The 24,062-nt window shown below is 45.7% G+C and overlaps 1 protein-coding gene across 1 annotated transcript in view; it reads left to right on the forward strand.

The window, feature by feature from the left end:
• LOC140211297 (uncharacterized) overlaps positions 1-24,062 on the forward strand; it is a 70,599-nt gene that overhangs the window by 38,397 nt on the left and 8,140 nt on the right. The window contains 3 exon segments of the mRNA XM_072281007.1: positions 4,430-4,488; positions 5,138-5,852; positions 14,118-14,363. Of these exon segments, the coding sequence (XP_072137108.1) occupies positions 4,430-4,488; positions 5,138-5,852; positions 14,118-14,363 (1,020 nt within the window).

Genomic DNA, 24,062 nt, shown 5'->3' on the forward strand with positions numbered 1-24,062 from the left:
GCATTGATCGTGTGGATAGCCAGAGGCATTTTCTTGGGGCTGAAATGGCTAACCCGCGGGGGCATAGTTGTAAGGTACTTGAAAATAGGTATCGAGGGGTTGTCAGGGGTATGTTTGTCATGCAGAGAGTGGTGGGTGCTTGTAATACACTACTGGCGACGGTGGTGGACGCCGATACAATAGGGTCTTTAAGAGCCTCTTAGATAGGTGCATACAGCTTAGAAAAATAGAGGGCTGTGCTCCAGGGAAATTCCAGGCAATTTCTAGAGTAAGCCCATGGGCCTGTAATGTGGTGTAAATTTCAATGTTCTATAACCTGAGGCACCAGACCTTACCGACCGTTAGTAGAGCAGGCCCTGGAACACAGAAAGAACCATAGCTCCGCAGGCAGCGAGCGCTCGTCGTCACAACCATCTGAAACTCGGCAACCTCTTCCCAACTTACCAGCCTAACAGACAATATTGGGGAAGCATAAATTAGCAACCACAGTGCTCAACAATTCCCCTTGACTCGCGGCACGGAACAAGTTCATGCAATTTAACAGCCTAGCCACGATAATGATGGATTAATACATACGGCAGGATCTCTGTGACTCTGAACGCGATGAGGACTTCAATTCTAATTCTGCTAAGAATCAGAAACTACAAAAAAATGTGTCTTTATGTACCTGGAGTATGGTTTTATTCTATTTCCGTCAGATCTGCGACGCCCCATGTGTCTTATTCGTTATATTGTACTGTCTGATGAAACACTGAAACCATCAAGATTGCAGGGACAATTCCGTAAAAGACACTCTGAAAAAGCTACCTGTGGTATTACTCAGTTCCAGAAGATGAAAGCAGCATTTGAAAAGCATTGCACACTCGAGTCATTTGCCAGGAAAGCTTAAAACGACTTTGATCATGGCCTTATTGCTTCTCATAACATTTCCAAATTGATAGCAAAGTGTGAAAATTCTCATACAGTTAGTGAAAGATTATTAATGCCTGTTGTATCAGAGGAGCTCACCACTGTTCTGTAAATAGATACCAGTATTTTAAAATCAATTCCCCTGAGTAATAACTCTGTATCTTGCCGTATTCATGATATGAGTACCACTTTAAGTATCACTATGCACAGTACTACAAAAAAAAAACAGAATTTTGGAGCCAACTGAATGAGTCAACTGTGCGAGACAATGAAGCATTGCTAATGGCACATGTACGGTTTATCAAAAATGGAAAGTTGATGAAGAGATTCTCTACTGTAAAAAGCTGAAAACAGATATCAATGGGGAATCAATCTATGAGAGCTCAAAATGTATAATGATGATGGAATTATTCTGATTAGGAACATGATTTCTTGTGCAATGGATGGAGCACCAGATAGGACAGGTCGCCATGCTGGTTTAGTGGAATTTATGAAAATTAAATTGCAAGTCTGTGGTGTCATTCATTGGCAACATCCCGCAGCTACTGTGTAGGGCACAGGTACTGTGAAAACTAGGTTTAAAGATAAATCAAACGTTAAAGCAGAATATTTTTTTTTATTTTAGTAATTGGTAGCCATGTTTTTACACTATGGGAGCGCTGGAAAGTATATTCGGTCTAAGAGGGGCAAGTATGGCTAGTATGAAGGGCTTCAGGAGGGCGTTGTTAAGTACGTGGGCGTTGGGTTGGTAAACACTGCTATGGAAGAAAGAGTTTGCCAATGGATGAGCATAACCGTCCATGGATGAGATCGCCACAATCTGAGCAGACTAGGTGTCAACGAGAACGCGTCTGACGACAGGCTCAAAGCTGGGGACGTCTTCCCAGAAACTGAATGTTTCCTTGTGGCAATACGGGTCCAGGTGGTTAAAACAAAAACATCAAAAACGCACATTAAAAAGGCTAACAGGTTCAAGATGATAAAAGCAGAATATGCTATCAAACTAGAAAATATCCCACACATTACAGTATCCTGCAACAGTTTAGTTCAATCTGATTACTCACACAGGCACCATCAAGTAACAAACGTCTTTCACCAAACTCTTGCTTTAAGGTACAAAATCATGAAACATACCATACATTATTATAAATACAATCCTGGTCCAATTTTAGAGTCAGGACCCTACAATTATATTACGACCGATCCATTATTAGAGATGGGATAATACCTGGTACCCGCCTGAATATAACATTACAGGATAAATATGCAATAACAATTTATGTAATAGGTATGGCCATTCTGAACACACACAATGCACGGAAAGCAGTAAGTGTAAAACACCAGAAATATGCTGATGAAAGAGGAAAATGAAAGACTATAGTACATGAAGAGGATATACATGTCATGATCCGGTCCGAGAAGTCCGTATTCCGGTTCACGGTCCGGTCCATTGATCCTTGCTGCAGGTTTTCCTATCTACCCTGTTTCTGTTCTTGTTGAGCTAATTGAGGCAGCTGATGCTCGGTGGGGCTGGCTGCATAAATACCTTCAGAGACCCAGGCGTGGCTGCTGGATTGTTCTTGTCCTTAGTCCTTGTAACCCTTCCTCTGCCTTCTGTTTCCTTGCCTGAAGCCTTGCCTTGCCAGTAACTCTCGCCTCGTCTCATCTGCGTCTTGTCCTGGAGCCACCCTGAACCTAGCTCCCTTCCTGTTCCTTGCCTCCGCCCAGGTAAGCCAGGCTGTCTTGCCGTTACCTGGGGTTGGTTCTGTCCCTTCCTGTCCCCTGCCTCCGTCGGGTAAGCCAGGCCGTCTTGCCGTTACCTGCGGTTGGTTCTGTCCCTTCCTGTCCCATGCCTCCATCGGGTAATGATCCGTGCTCTGCCCAGTAGGAGCCTGCCTAGCCTCAAGCCTGAAGACTCCAGCCTCCTGCCCAGCCTCAAGCCTGAAGACTCCAGCCTCCTGCCCAGCCTCAAGCCTGAAGACTCCAGCCTCCTGCCTGAAGACTCCAGCCTCCTGCCCAGCCTCTAGCCTCAAGCCTGAAGACTCCAGCCTCCTGCCAAGCCTCTAGCCTCAAGCCTGAAGACTCCAGCCTCCTGCCAAGCCTCAGGCCTGAAGACTCCAGCCTCCTGCCTAGCCTCAAGACTGAAGACTCCAGCCTCCTGCCTAGCCTCAAGCCTGAAGACTCCAGCCTCCTGCCCAGCCTCAAGCCTGAAGACTCCAGCCTCCTGCCCAGCCTCAAGACTCCAGCCTCCTGCCCAGCCTCCTGCCTGAAGACTCCAGCCTCCTGCCTGAAGACTCCAGCCTCTAGCCTCAAGACTCCAGCCTCCTGCCTAGCCTCAAGCCTGAAGACTCCAGCCTCCTGCCTAGCCTCAGGCCTGAAGACTCCAGCCTCCTGCCTAGCCTCAAGACTGAAGACTCCAGCCTCCTGCCTAGCCTCAAGCCTGAAGACTCCAGCCTCCTGCCCAGCCTCAAGCCTGAAGACTCCAGCCTCCTGCCCAGCCTCAAGACTCCAGCCTCCTGCCCAGCCTCCTGCCTGAAGACTCCAGCCTCCTGCCTGAAGACTCCAGCCTCAAGACTCCAGCCTCCTGCCTAGCCTCAAGCCTGAAGACTCCAGCCTCCTGCCTAGCCTCAAGCCTGAAGACTCCAGCCTCCTGCCAAGCCTCGCCTCAAGTCTCTAAGACTCCAGCCTCGTCCTGCCTGCCAGCCAAGCCTCGTCCTTGCCTAGTTCTGGGGTCAGAGCCAGAGGCAAGACCTAGGTACTGGGTCCTTGTCCTGTCTCGGAGTCCAAGCCCGGGCTCCTAGCTCTCTTGTCCAGTCCTGTTCTAGGTTCCTGGTTTCTTCCTGTCCATGTCCTTGCCCTCAGCCTATATCCTAGTCCTGTCCCTAGTACTTCAGTGTCTGTGTCTTGCACTTGACTCCGTTCCCAGCTGCCGCCTTATGAAAATACATTGTCCCATTTGTAATATATACGACTGGTATTATCTCAAAATCACTACACAATAGCACTAAACATTTCGACCTGCACGGCAATATTTATGCAAATCTCCAGAAAGGTACAACACTAAAAAGCACTGCAATAGTCCAAAAGTTCCAAGCGATTTAGAAATAAGTGTGCTTGTCTGTGTCCATAACGCAATTTTTATCAGTTTTACCTGAGATAAAAAATAAAAATAATAATAAACAAGCGATTCTACTGGAGTGAACGTAAAGGAGCGTGAACACGTAATTTGATGGGATGGATATTTATTAGAAATCAGGAAATGAGATGATATTATTTTCCTTGAAGCAGAGTAGGCACCGGAGGTTTCTGTAAAAATTTGCGCAATTATGCATGAGTTCTGTATCGTTAAACATTATTTCGTAACATTTTTGTCTAATGCGACGGACAAGTGCAAGGTTGCTCGTGTAGACTGTGACTTTTTTTTTCATTTCATTCTTCTGCAAAAGACTGAAGCAACAAATGAGTTGCATTTTTTGCCGATTTGGTCTTGAATGTTCCCGGAACCTTTTCTTTTTCTCAGACCGAAATCGGTCTGGCGGTGACGAGCGTGGGAATATGGTGGAAAACTGAAAATAAAAGGTAGGATGAGTTTAGTGATCGGTAGGAGTGGGGGGTCGCGGGTTGCGGGTGTCGGAGAGTCTGTTCCTGTGCTGTGTTTCTCTCGGGTTCGAAACCAGATTTACTCTCCCCGCTGCCACGTTCTCCGATGATCGCCGGTTCTGTAGAGTCAAGATCGGAAACATTGCGACCGCCTCCGAGAAGAGCTTAGATATATTATTTATTAAACACAAAACAATCTGCAGATGCTGGGGTCAAACCAACACTCAAAACAAGCTGGAGGAACTCAGCAGGTCGGGCAGCATCCGTGGAAACGATCAGTCAACGTTTTGGGCCGGAACCCTTCGTCAGTCTGAACGCCGGTTGTTGTCAGAACCACAGCCGCAGTTTTCCCGGTGCAATACTTTGCTTTCCGCTTCTGGCAACAAATTGCGACAACCCGATCAAAGGTAAAAGTGACAGTGAACCAGACAGAAGTTTCTGTGGCTGTCTGTCCAGGGGCAGGGATCACACTGCACACGGGGGTGATGTCCAGGAAAGTCCCGGGGAAGTAACAATAACTGAGCCGCCACAATATCACCGCAAACACGATGGTCAGTAGATCCGCCGCTGCCGTGGCCACCAGGTAGCGTGTGGTGCGGGTGGACAGGCCGCACTTTCCCCGGGACAGGATCACCATCGCCACTGAATTCACTGGGAAACAACAGAAAGAGCGAGTGAGTTACTGTCTGTCCGCTCGGTGGGTCTCGGGGCAGGGAGATGCTGGAAATGGAGAGCAGCTCATTCCCGGAGGTTTAAACCGCGGAAGGCGGGACGCCGGGAGAAACGTTACGGTCGGGGGCGCTGCACGGGGAGCAGGGTTCGGGAAGGAGGCCGGGAATGCTTTGGAGAATCAATGTAAATCTCTGTGCATCAGGTTTCTGACTGATATGCAAAGCCGGGGAAGCCTCGGCAACTTTCTCAGCGACAGTGATTCCCGCGATCCGGTCACATCTGTTCACACTGTCCGGTACCGCTCAGCCGCGCTGTCTCCGACTTTGTCCATGGACAGTTTCCAAAGCTCGTTGCAGATTTACTTCCCCCGTTCGCAGGCATCGATCTTCTCCTCAGCTTCCGCCCACACGGGCCCTGCTCGGCTCGCTTATTTTAAATTCCGCAACTACGCTTGGCCGCGGCTCCTTCACACTCTGTCGGGATCGGATCAGAAAGTTCCCATGTTGGTTTTATTTAATATTCTCCATGAGCCGGAGCGGAGTGTCGCCTGTAACTTACCCCGTCTGACCTGTATCGGACCCCACTGTGTCGGCTCTGAACTCCATGAATATCAGGGCTCCGAGCACAGGTCCCTACAACACCGACTGGGACATCCTACAGGCCCGGGAAAGGTCTGGTTATTCCTTGTATTTAAACACACAGACGCCAGGAACAGGAGCAGGCCACTCGGCCCTTCTAGCACGTCCTGTCATTCAATAAGGCCCGGGCCCCCAACACCACTCCAGTCCCCACTTTGCCCAGACCATTGGCTCCGCTTGCAGGGCAACAGTCTGCCGGTGTTTGCCGCCCAATATGGTGAATCCCTCTGCTCGCCACCACCGTGGGCTCAGACATTTCGACAGATGAGCCCCTCCTGTCCCCACCGGGACAAACATCCTGTCCGCCCCCTCTCTCACCATCTTCATCCTTTCAATAAAATCCCCACTCCTCCCACCCCGGGGAACCGGCATCAAACCGACCGGCCAAGCGGTCTCCTCCTACCTCTCAGTGATACATCAGACTCCGGCCGCAGGAGACGTTTCACAAACGCCCCCAACTTCCCTCGGAGGGAAATGGAAATAAGTCAGAAAGCGGAGCATTTACTTTGGGGTTTGTTCCGCCTTGTCGGGGACTTTAATGGGAGGAGTCATCGGGGTAACGCCCTCTCGGCTGATCCGCCTCCGCTATTGGGCGTAATCAGTGATTGACTTCGCCTCGGACCAATGACTATAGCGTAGCGGAGGTGGGCGGGGTTGAGGGGTCTCGTGCTCGGTAGCTCAGCCATTAAACTGTTTCAGCGCGAGCACAGCCCCCCGTGTGTGACGTCAGGTACGCGCGAGGGGAAACCATGTGTGACGTCAGGCGCTTGGGGGAGCGCTTGTATTTAAAAACAGCTTAATGGACGTTTCTTATGATTTGGGTGAGAGTGTGAGTGAGTGTTTGTACCGAGCCCTGCTGCTCGCCTATCAGCCCCGGCAGGAGTCGGGGATAAGGGGGCCGAGTCGAATGAGTGTGAGGTGGAAAATATTTTGATAGAAAAACGAAGTGTCAGAAATACTCTAGACGTCTGGTCAGTGTGTGCTCCTCTCTGTCGAAGAGAGGAGTAGCTTCTTAGCTTGTGTCGACCGTCATAGTCATAGTCATACTTTATTGATCCCGGGGGAAATTGGTTTTCGTTACAGTTGCACCCTAAATAATTAAATAGTAATAATAAAACCATAAATAGTTAAATAGTAATATGTAGATTATGCCAGTAAATTATGAAATAAGTCCAGGACCAGCCTATTGGCTCAGGGTGTCTGACCCACCTACGGAGGAGTTGTGAAGTTTGATGGCCACAGGCAGGAATGACTTCCTAAGACGCTCTGTGTTGCATCTCGGTGGAATGAGTCTCTGGCTGAATGTACTCTTGTGCCCAACCAGTACATTATGCAGTGGATGGGAGACATTGCCCAAGATGGTATGCAACTTGGACAGCATCCTCTTTTCAGACACCACCATCAGAGAGTCCAGTATTGTTTGAATGGGGGGGGGGGGTGGTTTGAAAGTCTGCTGTGTTGGGAACCAAAGAGGAAAAGAGAGTGGGGAAGGAGCGGGAATTGCTAGTAGGGGGTCGCTGGCGTGGGTCTGGTAATGGCGGACAAGGTGAGGGGAGGGGTGTTGAGGGAAAGGGAGTGGAGAAGGAGCGGTATAGGGATTTGGGATCAGAGGTAGGCAGCTGGGGAGAAGTGAATTACTGTGAAGGGAGAAATAAAGGAAATGAGGAGATAGTGAGGGGACAGATGAATGAAAACCAAGACAAAGGGAATAAAAGAATAAGAAATGACAGTGGAGAGAGTTCTGAAAGTGAGGAAGATGAACAAGTTCAGAGACAAAGTGTTGTCATAATTAGGTTCAATGAGAAGGCTCAAGGAAACATGAAGAAAATTAACCCGTTTGTGCTAACAACAACTCTGGCAAATAAGATAGGGAAAATAATATTTGCAGAAGTCCTTAATGATGGCAACCTATTGGTAAAATGTGCAAATGAGGAACAACTTGAGAAAGCACTCAATCTAAAAGAGATAGGAAAATGCAAGGTGGAATACTCAAGGAGGGTGGGGGCAGAAAATGGCGGTGGATGTAAAGAAGTGATTACGGGGGTACCAATAAGTACAAATATGGAGGAGTTAAAGAGGAATATCAAAGCAGGAAAAGTAATGAATGCTCAAAGACTGAAAACAACAAAGGAGGGAATGAAAAAGGAAATTGAAACAGTATGGATTGAATTTGAAGAAGAAAGAGTGCCAAGAAAAGTGTTCCTGGGTTTCATGAGTTACCCAGTAAGGGTTTATGTGCCAAAGCCATTGAGATGCTATAATTGTCAAAGGTTTGAACACATTGCTAAAAACTGTAAACGGCAGAGGAGATGTGCTAGATGTGGGGGTGATCATGAATATGGAAAGTGCGGAACAGGAGTGCAAGCAAAATGCTGCAATTATGGAGGAGCTCATAATGTGGCATATAATGGGTGTGAGGTTATGAGACGGGAGAATAAAATTCAAAAAATAAATGTGAAAAGAAAGATCACTTATGCAGAAGCTGTAAAAATGTCAAGAGGACAGGATAATGCTCCTACTGAACAGGGAGCAATAGGGATGCGAGAGTTGCAACAAAGAGCAAATGACGGGATCAGTCTAGTAATTTTAAAACTAAGTCTAAGTCTAAAACTCTAGTAACATTCATTGCAGGAGTGATTAATAGTATGGCTGAGGTAAAGTCAAAAAGTGATATAATTCAGCTGGTGGTCAAAGCAGCAGTGAACCATTTAGGGTTAGTTTAACTGACATGGGAAGAAGCGAGGGAGAACCTCACTAATCAGTCAAGCCAGGAAGTGTCATGTGTTGGTTAATACTAATTATGGTGATTCTTTTTCAATGGAATGCAAGGAGCTTACTGACCAATAGCCAGGAATTCAAGCACTTTATTAAAGAAATGGTTGTAAAACCAGATGTAGTATGTATTCAGGAAACTTGGTTGGAACCAACTTTAGACTTTGTGGTGTATGGGTATACAATGATAAGGAAAGATAGAAATCTAGGGGGAGGAGGGGGTTGTGCTATGTTAATCAAACAAGGGATACCATATAGGATATTGGAAAAAGGAGATAATCAGGAATACATAGTGGTGGAAGTGTGGGAGAGAGGGGAGGGAGTGGTTATAATTAACTACTACAATCCATGTAAAAGGTTGGATTTGGACAGCCTATTAAGGATACAAGGACAAAACAGTATTGTGTGCAGATCTCAATGCTCATAGCACAATATGGGGGGGGGGGATCCGATTACAGATTCAAATGGAAAGGTAATTGAAGATTTGATGGAAGAATGGGATTTGGTGTGTATGAATGATGGTAGAGGAACAAGGATAAATTTAACAACAGGAACTGAGTCAGTATTAGATAATACATTAGTGTCTAATACGTTGACTGGCGGTAGTAACTGGGGAGTTTGGACTGCTTCAACAGTGGCAGTGATCACTACCCAGTTTTATGTTCAGTGGGTGAAATAATTGAAGTAAGACCAGGTGGTGGAATCCCAAAGTGGGTGTTTGGAAAAGCAGACTGGGATAGGTTCCAGAAGTTCAGTGAAGGGGCATTGACAAAGATTGACATTTCTGGAAATAGAGATGAATTAAACAGTCAGGTGACTTCAGCAATTATTATGGCAACAGGAGGATCTATACCTAGGAGTAAAAATAGGATGAATAGAAAACTGGTACCATAGTGGACAGATGAATGTTGTCAGGCTGTAAAAAAACAGAAATAGAGCATTCAGGCTAGTTAAAAGAACCCATAATATGCAGCATTTGGTTCAATATAAGAAAGCACAGGCAGTGGTGAAAAGAACTATACGTCAAGCTAAAAGGGCAAGTTGGAGGAGTTTTTGCAACAAAATAGGAAGAACAACACCTGTGAGAGAGGTATGGGGAATGATTAAGAGGATGGGAGGAGATAGAAGAGAATGGGAATATCCAGTAATGATATCTGAGGAGGAAACAGCAGTCTCCAGTAAGGATAAGGCTGAGATCATGGCCAAGTTGTTTGTACAGATACACAGTTCAGAAAATTTGTCTGAAGAAGGGAGAAGGAGAAGGGAAAGAACAATGAGTCAACACCCAGGTGTGTTAAACAGGAGGGAAGAAATAGATGATATAATTGATGCAAACAACAGGAATTCTGCAGATGCTGGAAATTCAAGCAACACACATCAAAGTTGCTGGTGAACACAGCAGGCCAGGCAGCATCTCTAGGAAGAGGTGCAGTCGACGTTTCAGGCCGAGACCCTTCGTCAGGACTAACTGAAGGAAGAGGGAGTAAGGGATTTGAAAGTTGGAGGGGGAGGGGGAGATCCAAAATGATAGGAGAAGAATCTCCCCCTCCCCCTCCAACTTTCAAATCCCTTACTCACTCTTCCTTCAGTTAGTCCTGGCGAAGGGTCTCGGCCTGAAACATCGACTGCTCCTCTTCCTAGAGATGCTGCCTGGCCTGCTGCGTTCACCAGCAACTTTGATGTGTATTGCTTGATATAATTGATGATCCATTTACTATATAACAACCATATAACCATATAACAATTACAGCACAGAAACAGGCCATCTTGGTCCTTCCAGCCCATGCCGAACGCTTACTCTCACCTAGTCCTACCAACCTGCACTCAGCCCATAACCCTCCATTCCTTTCCTGTCCATATAGCTATCCAATTTTACTTTAAATGACGATATCGAACCTGCCTCTTACATTGGCAGAAATGGTGACAGCAATAAAGAGGTCGAGACCAACCTCCCCAGGGAAAGACCCGATATGCTATGTCATGCTAAAAAATCTAGGAGAAGGAGTGCTCTTGAAGTTGCTGCATTTTTATAACAGAGTGTGCGAGGAGGGCAGATTACCAAGAGCATGGAAAGAAGCAGTAGTAATTCCAATAAGGAAACATGGCAAGGATCCATCAAAACCCACTAGCTACAGACCAATAGCATTAACATCAAATATATGCAAGATAATGGAAAGGATGATAACAGAAAGGTTGTTGTATGAGCTTGAGAAGAGGGGAATGTTGGCAAGTTATCAGAGTGATTTTAGGAAGGGAAGGAATTCCATGGATTCAGTGATAAGGTTAGAGACCAAAATAAGGAAGGCCCAGGCAAATGAAGAGTCAGTAGTTGCAGTGTTTTTTGACATTGAAAAAGCCTATGATATGATGTGGAAGGAAGGATTGTTAATTAAACTGCACAAGATGGGGGTTGGTGGGAGAGTTTTTAATTGGATTAAAGATTTTTTGTTTGGTAGAAAAATTCAGGTTCAGATTGGATCAGAATTATCAAAACAGTACATAGTGGGAAATGGCACACTTCAAGGTAGTGTGATTAGCCCGTTAGTTCTCATCATTATGATCAATGATATCTTCACAAAGGTACCAATGGATATAGGTAGGTCACTGTTTGCGGATGATGGGGCCTTATGGAAAAGAGGCAGGAACATGGAGCATATAGTCAGGAAACTACAAGGAGCAATTGATGAAGTGGTGGAGTGGGGTTATGATTGGGGATGTAGATTTTCAGTAGAAAAAACTCAAACTGTATTTTTCACCAGGAAAAGAATTGAGATAGGGAAGAGGTTAAGGATGTATGGGATTGAATTAGGAAGGGTTGGATCATTTAAATTTCTGGGAGTTATATTTGATACACGATTAACATGGGCAGAACATATCAGAAAAGTTGAGGAGAAATGTAAAAAAGAAATAAATGTGATGACATGTTTGACTGGTAGGGAATGAGGAGAAAGTTGTTCAGCATTGAAGAGGATGTATGTGGCTTTAGTGAGATCTGTGTTGGACTATGGAAATATAGTATATGGATCAGCAGCTAGGTCTCTTATAAGGAAACTGGATGTGATTCAGTCTCAGGCTTTGAGAGTGTGCAATGGGGCTTTTAAAACATCACCAGTATCAGCCCTACAGGTAGAAATGGGAGTAATGCCTTTGGAACTAGGAAAGATGCTATTGATGGCAAACTACTGGGCTAATTTGCAGGGACCCAATGATTCTCATCCTGCAAAAGGAGTGTTCCACAAGTGCTGGGAAAATGGGAGGTTTCAGAAGGATAACTTTAGTCGGGTAGGGAATGATATTGCTAAAGAATGTGGAGTGTTTGATCTAAGGATAAGTCCTTCAGTAGTTTATCCGATTGTACCTGCATGGAAGCTTGTATGGCCTGAAATAGACTGGCATTTGTTAGAGGTAAAAGGAAAGGAAAATATAAAACTGATTTGGTAAGTTCATTTAACTGTCATGTGATGGAAAAATATAGTGATTATATTCAGATTTATACGGATGGTGCTAAGGAACCTGAAACAGGAGTGACAGGGTTTGGGCAACACACATCAAAGTTGCTGGTGAATGCAGCAGGCCAAAAACTTTGATGTGTGTTGCTTGAATTTCCAGCATCTGCAGAATTCCTCGTGTTTGTGTGACAGGGTTTGGGGTGGCTACACCAGCAAAAGAAATTGGAATCAGCAGAAGAACATCTAATAAGTTAGGGGTGTATACAGTGGAGATGCTGGCAGTGTTATTTGCGTTGCAATGGGTGGAGAAAGCTAGACTCGTCAAAGTGTTGATATGCTCAGATTCGTCCTCAGTTCTAGCAAGTTTAAGGTCTTTTCACTCAAACAGTCGGCAAAATGTACTTTATGAAGTCCTTCAGTCAGTCACAAGAATTGCAAATCAGAGAGACCAGGTAAAATTTTTATTGGTTCCAGCACATGTAGGGGTGAAGGGGAATGAGAGGGTGGATGAGTTGGCAAAGAGGATGTTAAAGAAAGAAAATATAGAAATACACATTAGTATCAGTAAAGCAGAGGTTAAATGTGTAATCTGGGAAAAAATCAAGCATATATGGCAAGAAAGATGGGACAGGGAGGGGAAAGGGAGGCATTAATATCAAATACAACAGAATATTGCAGGTACTAGGGTAGGTAGTGGATACAGAAGAGAGGAAACTGTCTGGACTAGGTTAAGGCTGGGGCACTGTACATTAAACAAAACATTGAAAATGATAGGGAAACACCAGACAGGATTGTGTAAGGAATGTCAGGAAGAGGAGTCAGTAGAACATGCAGTTTTGAGCTGCAGGAAGTATGGGATACAGAGAGAGATGATGATAATCAATCTAAGGGAATTGGGGGTGCAGGAATTCACACTAAAAGGGTTGCTGGACATGGGTGAGAGAGCACAATTCGGGGTATTTTTAGCTTTCTTAAGGAGTACAGGGTTTTTTTTAGGATATGATGAATAATCAGGAATAGGGTACTAGGATGGCCAAAGATGGGAGGATAAAATGTAGGTTAGGGTATATATGTGTGTATGATTCGATGAAGGAATTTGGAATGTAAGTCTATTGCACACTCCGGAGCAGAAGGTGGCGGTAATGCACCATTATGCTGGGTGCCAACCGCCTAAAACAAGAAGAAGAAGAACAGTTTTCTTATGATTTCAGTGGGACAACAACATTAATCACGGGTTTCATCACTGAATCCAGTGTTGTGAGATGTAAAGTGCCCTATTATGTGTCCGGCTGTGCCGTGTTGTTGGTGGAGTGGGCAGCGTAATGTTTGTCTCGACTTGGGTCACAACACGAGAATTGCCAGCGGGGTCCACACACAGTGTATTAGTCAACAGAAACCCTCTCGTCCCTGCAGTCTTTGTCTCCTGGTAAACTCAACACCCTGACAATGTGGATCATAGATACCCCGTCCTCTCAAAGTCAGTGAATCATTCTGATAGCTGATCGCTGAGAGGAATTATATTCACTGGTCATTAAAGTTCACCTCCAGTTTAAATTCCAGGCGGAATATTTTGGAGGATCAAGAACCAACCAAGAACCGAGATTCGTTTGGATGGATCTGATGTGCAGTTCGGGGGTGTCACAGTAAAAGGGCGACAAGACTGAACTCCCTCCGTTGTCCAAACAGTCCTTCCAGCTGAGGCAGCAATTCACAATTTACTTCCTCTGACAGTTCATTCCTCTCACCTGCTTTTCATTTCTCCCTAGGTCCATTCCTCCATCCCTTTCTCCTATTGTCTAATCTCCTCTCCTATTAGATTTTTTCCCCCGCTCTTGAGATTTCCCACCTCCCTGGCTTCAACTATCGTCTTCGAGCGAGTCTTTTCTTCACCCGCCCCGTTTTTATTCAGATATTTCCCCTTCTTTCTCAGTCCTGAAGAAGGATCTCAACTGGAAACGGCGACTCTTTTCGATAGATACTATCTGACCTGCTGGGTACCTTCAGCATTTTGTGAGTGTTGTTTTGGATTTCCAGCATCTCGGGTTTGTGATTTATTCTCCGTCGTCACTCCGGCCAGCGGAGGCGCTGTGGAGACCTCCGACAACCGGTGGCGATGTGCAGACCTCCGGCCGCCAGTGGCGCTGCGGAGACCTCCGAAACCGGTGGCGATGTGCAGACCTCCGGTCACCGGAGGTGCTGCGGAGACATCCGACATCTGGTGGCGATGTGCAGACCTCCGGCCACCAGTGGCGCTGTGGCAACCTCCCGTCTTCCTGCTGGACGCAGGCGCAGTGCCGACCCCAGGTGTCACCGTGGTTCTCCGGTGAGTGGGGGTCTGATGTCGAGTTCGTGTAAACCGGGGGCTGGTTGCGGTTGGAAAGGGTCAGGACCGAGCTCAGTCGAACGACTAGAGGCTTCGCCCTCTCCGGTATCGTAGCGGCGGTTTCAGCTCTGCTCTCGAGCCCGGGCTGTGGGATCAATTAGTTGTGGCTCCCAGAGCGGGGAAGGGGTTTGGGGTTTGGGGATCTGTGTGTGTGTGTGAGGGGAGAGGCGGACGTGTGGGTGCGGGGTGAGTGATCGGAAAGGTGTGGGACGGGAGGCGATTGGGGGTGAGGGGAGGGTGGTGATGTGAGAAAGTGGGATGATCGGACGTTCCGTGACCCGGGTCACATGAAGTAGGAGACAAGGGAGGATCTGGTCCATTGTATCGGACGCTCGCGTGTCCTTTCAGGAAGCAACAATTCTTCTCTTTATATCAATCACTGACTTGTTTTGCTGTTAACGTTGTGTTTGTCACAAAGCCCCAGAGTGGGAAACAGTTGTCACCGTCCTGAGCTGCGAGTGCAGATCAGGAAGTGGGTGGCGAGTTGGAGTGTCTGTGACTTCTGCGTCAAAGAAGGACAGGGGTTTGTACAGCGGATTCGGATCTGTTGGCATATCTGCAGTTACAATGGGAAAGGGAGAAAGGAAGGGGCTGAGAAGGGAGAGATTTAACCAGCGAAGCATGGTCAGGGGTGGAGGGGTACAGGAGCTGCCTGATAGATCGTTTTAATTGTTTTTGTTTTATATAATCTCACAGATGGTGACTGAGGAAGAGGCTTGTTGAGGGAGGATACCCGGAGGGGAGCAGCTCAGACACGGTATCAGGAGAGTGACAGTGAAGTGATTTCCTGTGTCACCGATATAGACATTAGTCTCATGTGAGCAGTTGTCAGTTGTTTAGCAGCACTCGTTTGGTGTTTGTATTGTCCAGGTGATCTAAGGCCATGTGAAGAGTCATTGCGATCACATCTGCCGTAGACCTATTGTGGTGATGGGCAGATTGCAGTGAGTCCAGGTCTTTGCTGAGGCAGGAGTTCATTCTCACTATGACAAACTCTGCAACATTTCATCACCAGAGATGTGAGAGCCACTGGATGATAGTCATTCAGACAGCTCACACTGTTTTTCATGTTACTTGTCATCTGTAATCAGTGATTTGGTTGAGAATGTACAGGATAATAAGTTTGCAGCAAGTAAGTTCAAACAATCACGTTTTTGAAAAATAGTAAGTATAAACACTCCCCTCTGTTTCCTTGTCCCTAATCAGCCTCGCCCCCTCCTTACTGCCTTCCCTCTCCACCCCATCTTCCCTCTTACCCCCACATTGGACATAAGTTCAGGGTGAGAGGTGAAATATTTGAGGGGAATCTGAAGGGGAATTCACTCAGAGTTTGGTGAGAGTGTGGAATGAGCTGCCAGTGGAAGTGGAGGGTGTGGGTTCAATTTAGACACTAAAGAGAAATTTGGGTGATGACATGGATGGGAGGTGTACGGAGGCTATGGTGCAGGTAGTTGGAAATAGGCAGTAAAAACAAAAACAAGGTTGGCATTGACTAGAAGGGCCGAAGGGCCTGTTTCAGTGCTGTTGGGCTCTGTGACTCTAATAATATTCTGATTTTTAATTTCCACAGTCAGTGCTTTGCTGCTAATGACTGAACCCAGAAATTTACAGTGTGGGTCAAGAGGCTGTCCAGTGACTGTCCCTGTGCTCAAAGTCACTGGGATGTCCCATCCCTGAGCAGATATTGTCTTCTCCATTCGCTTTCACTCAGTCCGTCACTCAACAAGTTCATTGTCTACAGGAAATCACAGAACTCACAGAGGAGGGAACCCCGACAGAGGATTCCCCACTCTTCCTCAGCCTGGTGAGGGGGAAAGGCTCCCACTCCCCGGGAATGATGAGGGGATCCTTCGTGGACATGAGGAATGGGTTGGCAAAGTTGGTCAAAATGCTGAAAGAAGTTTTGGAGCTCGGTATGGTAAAACAACACATTGAACTGAAAATCACATTGAAACATTGTAGACTGAACAATGTTATAGAACATAGACCTGGAACATAGATCAGTACAGCACAGGACCAGGCTCCCTGAAAGTGGCCAAGTAAATTAATCATCAAATGGCCAACTAAACTAATCCATTTTGCAGATACAATATCCATATCCTTCAATTTTCCTCACATTAATGTGCCTATCTAACAATCTCTTAAAAGTCCCTACTATATCTGCCTCTACCAAACCCCAGGTGTTCATTCCAGGCACTAACAAATCTGTGTAAAGAACCTGCCTTTCACACAGAGGTTGCTTTTCTCCTTTGAGCTTACCCCCTCTCCCCCTCTGGTATTGGACATTTCAACCCCTAGAAGCAGAAGTAGGCCATTCAGCCCATTGAGCTTGTTCCACCATTCAATCATGGGCTGATCCACTTCATCCAGTCATCCCCGCTACCCCTGCTTTCACCCCATACCCTTTAATTCCCTAGCTAATCAAGAGCCTATCTATCTCTGTCTTAAACACACCCAATGACTTGGCCTCCACAGTCGCTCATGGCAACAGATTCCACACATTTACCACCCTCTGACAAAAGTAATTTCTCTGCACCTCAGTTCTAAAAGGATGCCCTTCAATCAAAGGGCTGAATGGCCTACTCCTGCACCTATTGTCTATTGAAGTCGTGCCCTCTTGTCCTAGAATCCCCTATCATGGGAAATAACTCTGTTCAGGACTTTTAACATTCGGAATGTTTCTATGAGATCCCCCCTCATTCTCCTGAACTCCAGGGAATACAGCCCAAGAGCTGCCAGATGTTCCTTATACTCTCTCATTCCTGTTATATTTCACGTGAATCTTCTCCCAGCCCTCTCCTATGTCAGTTTATCCCTTATAAAATAAGCCCAAAACTGCACACAATACTCCAAGTGTGGTTTCACGAGTGCCTTATAGAGCCTCAATTCACATCCCTGCTCTTATATTCTATACTTCTAGAAATGAAGACATTCGCCTTCTTCACAACCGAAACAACCTGGAGGTTAACCTTTTGGGGTATCTCACACAAGGACTCCCTGATCCCTTTGCATCTCTGCATTAAATTCTTTCCCCATCTAACTAACGGTCTGCCTGTTTATTTCTTTCACCAGAGTGCATGACGATACACTTTCCAACATTGTATTTCACTTGCCACTTCTTTGCCCATTACCCTAAACTATCTAAGTCTCTCTGCCAGCTCTCTGTTTGCTCAACACTACCTGCTCCTCCACCTATCTTTGTATCATCGGCAAATTTTGCCACAAACCCATGAATACCGGAGTCCAAATCTTAGACATACATCATAAAAAGTAACGGTCCCAACACAGACTCCTGTGGAACTCCACTGGTGTAACCAGCAGCCAGCCAGAATAGGATCCCCTTATTCCCACTCTCTGTTTTCTGCCAACCAGCCAATGGTCCACCCACGCTAGTAACTTCCCTGTAATTCCATGGGCTCTTATCTTGCTAAGCAGTCTCATGTGTGGCACCTTATTAAAGGCCTTCTGAAAATCCAAGTACACCACGTTTACTGCATCTCCTTTCTCTACCCTAGTTGTAATTTCCTCAAAGAATTGCAGTTGGTTTGTCAGGAAGGATTTTCCTTTCAGGAACCATGCTGGTTTTGGCCTGTCTTGTCATGTGCCTCCAGGTACTACATAATCTCGTCCTTAACGATCGATTCCAACAACTTCCCAACCACTGATGTCAGGCTAACAGGTCTATAGTTTCCTTTCTGCTGTCTCCCACACTTCTTAAATAGCGGGGTAACATTTCCAATTTTCCAGTCATCCGGTACAATCCTAGAATCTATTGTCACGCACCCCGTGACAGGTTAACAAAGCAGCAGAAATGGAAAACGCTTAGGAGTCCAGTATTGCTATTAACTAATGATATTTGTTAGTAACTACACAATACAGTAATATAAAATGCAAATAAATCAAACAGGTTAGCAATGATTATATATAAGTAAGTATGCAATATATATGAAAACCAAGCTTCTTCAAGACTAGGGGTAAATAGATAGTCTTACGACAATGAGTAAAGTTCAGTTCAGTTTGTGGTGTTGAGTTGAGTAGTGATGGAGTGAGAGAGAGGGAGAGATTTGAGTCTTCAGGAGAGCTGACGCCATCGATCTTCCCGTTGTCCTCTGAAATCCTTTAAAAGTCACCGACTGTGACTTCAACAAAGGGGACCGTTCTTCTGTGGTGGAATCATCAACCCAGGCAAAGGTTGGACACATGGACAACTCCCCACCGGTCAATCCTCTCCCACTCAGCATAAATCCAAAAGTTAGTGTTCGTCTCTCTCTCTCTTTTCAAAACAAGATGTCAGTGTTAAATAAATCTCTCTCTCTCTCTTTTCAAAAGCATAGTTCACAGGGGTAATCGAGCACAGTTTATAGGGGTAATTTAGGACCACGTCACACTATTGATTCTTGAAAGATCATCGTTAACGCCTCCGCAATCTCTCCAGCTACTTCCTTCAGAACCAGAGGGTGCATTCCATCAGGTCCAGAAGACTTATCCAACTTCAGACCATTAAGCTTCCTGAGCACCTTCTCAGTCATAATTTTTACTGCACAAACTTCACTTCGTTGACACTCTTGAATGTCCGGTATACTGCAGGTGTCTTCCACTGTGAAGACTGATGTAAAATACACATTCAGTTCCTCTGCCATCTCTGCATCTCTCATTACAATATCTCCAGCGTCATTTTGTATTCGTCCTATATCTACCCTTGACTCTCTTTTACCCTTTATACTGTATACTTAAAAAAGCTTTTAGTATCTCCTTTGATATTAGTGGCCTTCTTCCTCTCATAATTCATCTTTTCCTTCTGAATGACATTCCTAGATTTTTTCTGCAAGTTTTTAAAAGTTCCCCAATCCTCTATCTTCCCACTAACTCTGGCTTCCTTGTACGCCCTCTCTTTTGCTTTTACTTTGGCTCTGACTTCACTTGTCAGCCACAGTAGTGTCCTTCTCCCTTCGAAAATTTCTCCTTATTTGGAAAAAAATCTGTCTTGCACTTCCTTCATTTTCACAGAAACTTCAGCCATTGCTGCACTGTTGTCCTTCCTGCAAATGTCGCTTTCCAGACAACTTCGGCCAGTTCCCCTCTTATACCATTGAAATTTCCTTTATTCCACTGAAGTACCGACAGATTGGATTTTATTTTGCCCTCTCAAATTTCAATGTGAACTTGATCATATTGTGATCACTGTTCCCTATGGGTCCCTTAACCTTAAGCTCCCTTATCACTTCCAGATCATTGCACAACACCCAAGTCAGCACAGCCGATCTCCTAGTCAGTTTAACAACAAGCTGTTCTAAAAAGCCATCCCCTAGACATTTTACAAATTCTCTTTCTTGACGTCCAGTACTGACATGGTTTTCCCAATCTACTTTCTTGTTAAAGTCCCCAACGATTATCATGACATTGCCTTTCTGAGACGCCTTTTCTATCTCTTGCTAAATTTGCAATCCACATCCCAGCTGCTGTTTTTAGGTCTGTATACAAATGTCATTAGGGTTCTTTTACCCTTGCCATTTCTTGATTCAACCCATAGAGACTCGACACCTTCCAATCGTATGTCATCTCTTTCCAATGATTTAGTATTATTTCTTGTACACAGGGCCAACCATTTCATTTGCCTACTAACCTATCTTTCTGATACACCTTATGTCCTTGGACGTTCAGCTCCCAATGGCAGCCATTCTTTAGCCAAGTTTCACAGATTTGCCAATCTGTAGCTGAATTTCAAGATCGTCCATTTTATTCCTTATGCTGCGTGCATTCAAATACAACACTCTCAGTCCAGTATTTGTTGCTTTCTGTTTTAATTGTACCACACCTCCATTGCTCTGTAACTCATGCCACTGGCTTTGATTAAGCTTTTACCTCCTGCCTGTTCTTTCTTTCATTTCTGTTGCACGCTATCATTGATTTATTTCTGTTTTCCCCTTCCTCAGCCCAATCACTCCGGTTCCCATCTCTCTGCCAAATTTGTTTAAACCCTCACTAACTGCTTGATTAAATGTACCCGCTAGGATATTGGACCCCTTTGGGTTCAGGTGTAACCCGTCCTTTTTTTACCGGTCGTACATTCCCCGGAAGAGGCCCCAGTGATCCAGGAATCTGTAGCCCTGACCGCTACACAAGTCTCTCAGCCACACATTAATACGTCTGATCATGCTATTCTTTCATCGCTAGCACGTGGCGCAGGCAGCAATCCTGACATTACTACTCCAGAGGTCCACAGGGGTCTGTGTTGGCAACGTTTCTGTTTACGTTCCATGTCAATGCATCGATGACAGTATTGATGGCCCTGTGGCCAAATTTACGAATGAAGTCTAATATTGAAAGGACTGGATAGAGAGGTCGTGGAGGGCTATAGTTTCTGGTTATCACAATGCCATAAATACAACTTAAATGTACAAACAATAGGCTTGCTCCCCGGCTTGAGATTCTAAATTGGAGAATGGCACTTTATTCACAAAATCCTCATAGCCCACAGTGACTGTACACTGATCCCACCAATGGATCCCGCCACCGCAGCCCCACAATGCACTATGTACTGATTGCAAAGCTACGAAATTGCATGTGAATTGCCTCCCCTCCCCCAACTCCACTCTCTTTGCGTCACCAGCAGACTGGGACATCTCACATCTTGCTGCCTCCGCCAGGCCATTAAACTGTGAACAACTGTGGTCAGGGACTGATCTCTGGGGTACTCCAAACGCTGCCTCCTTCCAGTCTGAAAACGACCCACACATCCAGCCACACACCACCGGCAGTTTATCAGTCTCCAACGAAAAAGCCTGATCACCTACTCCTGAGGTTCAATACCATTGCTGACTCTGAGTTTACCACCGTCAAATGCCAGGAGGGACATAATAATCAGAAAGTCTCTCGTCGCAGCCGGGTAAATAAAATGTGATCTTAGCTGGTGTGTGGCGCATGCTCAGAATGCAAAGGAGACGGACAAACTGAGCCAAGTCACAGACTGATGAAGGGTAGGAATGATCCATTTTGATACAGAGAGGGAAGAAGAAAGTTTGGTATTGTGCCTGATGTCGGAACTGTAGCCAGTTAGAAGATGAAGTCATGTTCCTGCAAATTGTTTTGGGTTGTGACAGTGTTTTTATCAGAAGGCACCATGGAGACTAAAATTATCTGAGTTGAAATGTTGTCCTTCACCCACTGACATGCTTTGTAAACTTTTAGCAGTGTAGAAAATTCGAAGGATTTGTGTATGGGAGTCACAAACACAACAGCACATTAGTTCCACCGTACCTTTCAGTTCACCAGCACTTGAATGCCACCGATGTTGAATGTGGAGGTGGAGATGCTGGAGGAGACAGCACCCCTCTCGCTACAAGGAGATCCCGAACACGTGTCCATGTCCGGGATCTGATTGGATACGTTACCATGGCGTTGATAGCAGTGTGATGTCATTCACTGTCTCTCATTTTGGAAGGGATTCAGTCGGCCATCGCAGATACACCAACGGCTTCACACTGGGAAGCGGCCGTTCAACTGCTCCGTGTGCGCGAAGAGACTGATTCAGTTCATACAGCTTGTGATGTTCCAGTGAGTTCACAATAAGTAGAGGCCACATTTCTGTCAGAGTGAGTAAAGAGTTTTACTCAATCATCCCAGCTGCTGCAACACCAGCAACTTCACATCAGGGAGGAAGTTCAAATCAGCTCTGTGTTAAATGTTTAACCATCATGGTGACTGAAGGCAGCTGCAGGTTCATGAGGGACTGTTACTGTCAGATTCTGCAGTTCTTGCGGCTGCTCATCGCACCTAGGACTGAACCCTGGTCACTGAGCATTGGAGGAGGCTGCTCTGCTGATGTTAGCCTTAAACTAGACTGATGCTTAATATTGTGGATCTGTGAAAGATAAATCAGTTCTGTATCAAATCCCGTGTCTCAGGTACTTACTGTCTCTACCACACTCACAATGTGCACTGGAGAGGTCACACGGCCCATCTGATCCCTGCCCATGTTTCTGTTCCATATCAGTATATGAAAATCTATCCCTGCCATTCTCCTCTCACTCTCCCTGTGATGACAGGTTGCAACTAGTCACCACTCCGTGGGATAGGAGATTTCCCTTGAATTCCATAGAACCATAGAAATCTAGAGCACATTACAGGCCCTTCGGCCCACAATGAGATGCCAACCATGTGACCTACTCTAGAAACTGCCTCGCATTTCCCTACCGCATAGCCCTCTAATTTTCTAAGTTCCATGTACCTACCTAAGAGTCTCTTAAAAGACCATATAGTATACACCTCTACCACCATCGCTGGCAGTGCATTCCACATACCCACCACTCTCTATGTAAAAAAAATTACCTCTGATATCTCCCTTGAACTAATTCCAAGCACCATAAAGCTATGCCCCCTCGTGTTAGCCATCTCAGGCCCTGGGTAAAAGCCTCTGACTATTCACACGATCAATGCCTTTCATCATCTTATACAACTGTATGAATTTCCTGCGTGATTTTCTCCAGGCTGAATAACACAATGAGCTTACTGTGGTTTTGACGTTCCCCAGGGCTCTGGACTAAGGTGGGTAAACTACTTCTTCCCTGCTCTTTTCAAAGTTTTATGTCATTTTTACTAATTTCAAAGGACTGAAAGGACTGGGTTGCTGCAATGCACCTCTAAAGTCTGGCAGCAGACCAGCGAGTGAATCTTCAATGGAGCAGAGTCAGACACCAAAGAGTTGCCAGCACCAATCAGGGCTTTGGGGCTCTGGAAAGAGATGGGGTCTAGAGTTTACGAGGAGGAGGAGGAATCAGACCAGCAGGATGTGGCTACAAATGAAAGATCAGAAACATTTGGAAACTGATTGATTGAAAAAAAAAGTGGTTAATTTCTGCAAAATACTGGATGAAATTAGCAGATCAGGCAGCAAATGTGAAGAGGAATAAATAGACAATGTTTAGGCCAAGCTCCTTCAGAAAGCCTAGACTGAATGCCTCTACTTAGTTGCTGCCTGAACTGCAGAGTTACTCCAGCATTTTGCATGTGTGCGTCTCTGTACTTCCAGCAACAGCAGAATCTCTTGTGTTTTATATCTGCATTTGTAAGAGGATTGTACTTTGGCATTAGATACATGGAATACCTGTTGATATTGAGTAAATTGTTTATGGGAGCCGCTTTCTGTGTTAAAACGGCCACTGAGTTTTCCATACACGGAAGAAAAATCTGAGGTATGGATGGTAAACCGGTGCTTGCAAAAATAGTCATAGCCATAATCATACTTTATTGATCCCGGGGGGAATTGGTACCATGGCACCATGATTACCCATAAAGCACTGCGTTAAAAATACCGCCGTCACCGAAGCACTGATCGAACGCGCAGGCGTCAGGGTTGCTGATGTTCCCGAGGGCACTATCATGCATTCGCGCGGTACACAAAAGTCCTTCACTGAAGTGTCTGCAGGTAAACTCGCTCTCGGCGAAGATTTAAAACACCGACTGAGGGGCAATTACTGTGAACCCCGGACACCTTGACCTGCAATCCGGGGGAGTTATGCTCTCTTCCCTCTCTTTCAGCCCCACGATCCATACACAGGCCCCAGGGAGCTTCTGGCTGATGAGGGAATGGGAACCGATGGATCTCTCAGACAGAGCTGAGCTCCAGCTGTCTAAATGCAA

This window comes from Mobula birostris, chromosome 16, assembly GCF_030028105.1.
Source record: "Mobula birostris isolate sMobBir1 chromosome 16, sMobBir1.hap1, whole genome shotgun sequence".
Lineage (NCBI taxonomy): Eukaryota > Metazoa > Chordata > Chondrichthyes > Myliobatiformes > Myliobatidae > Mobula > Mobula birostris.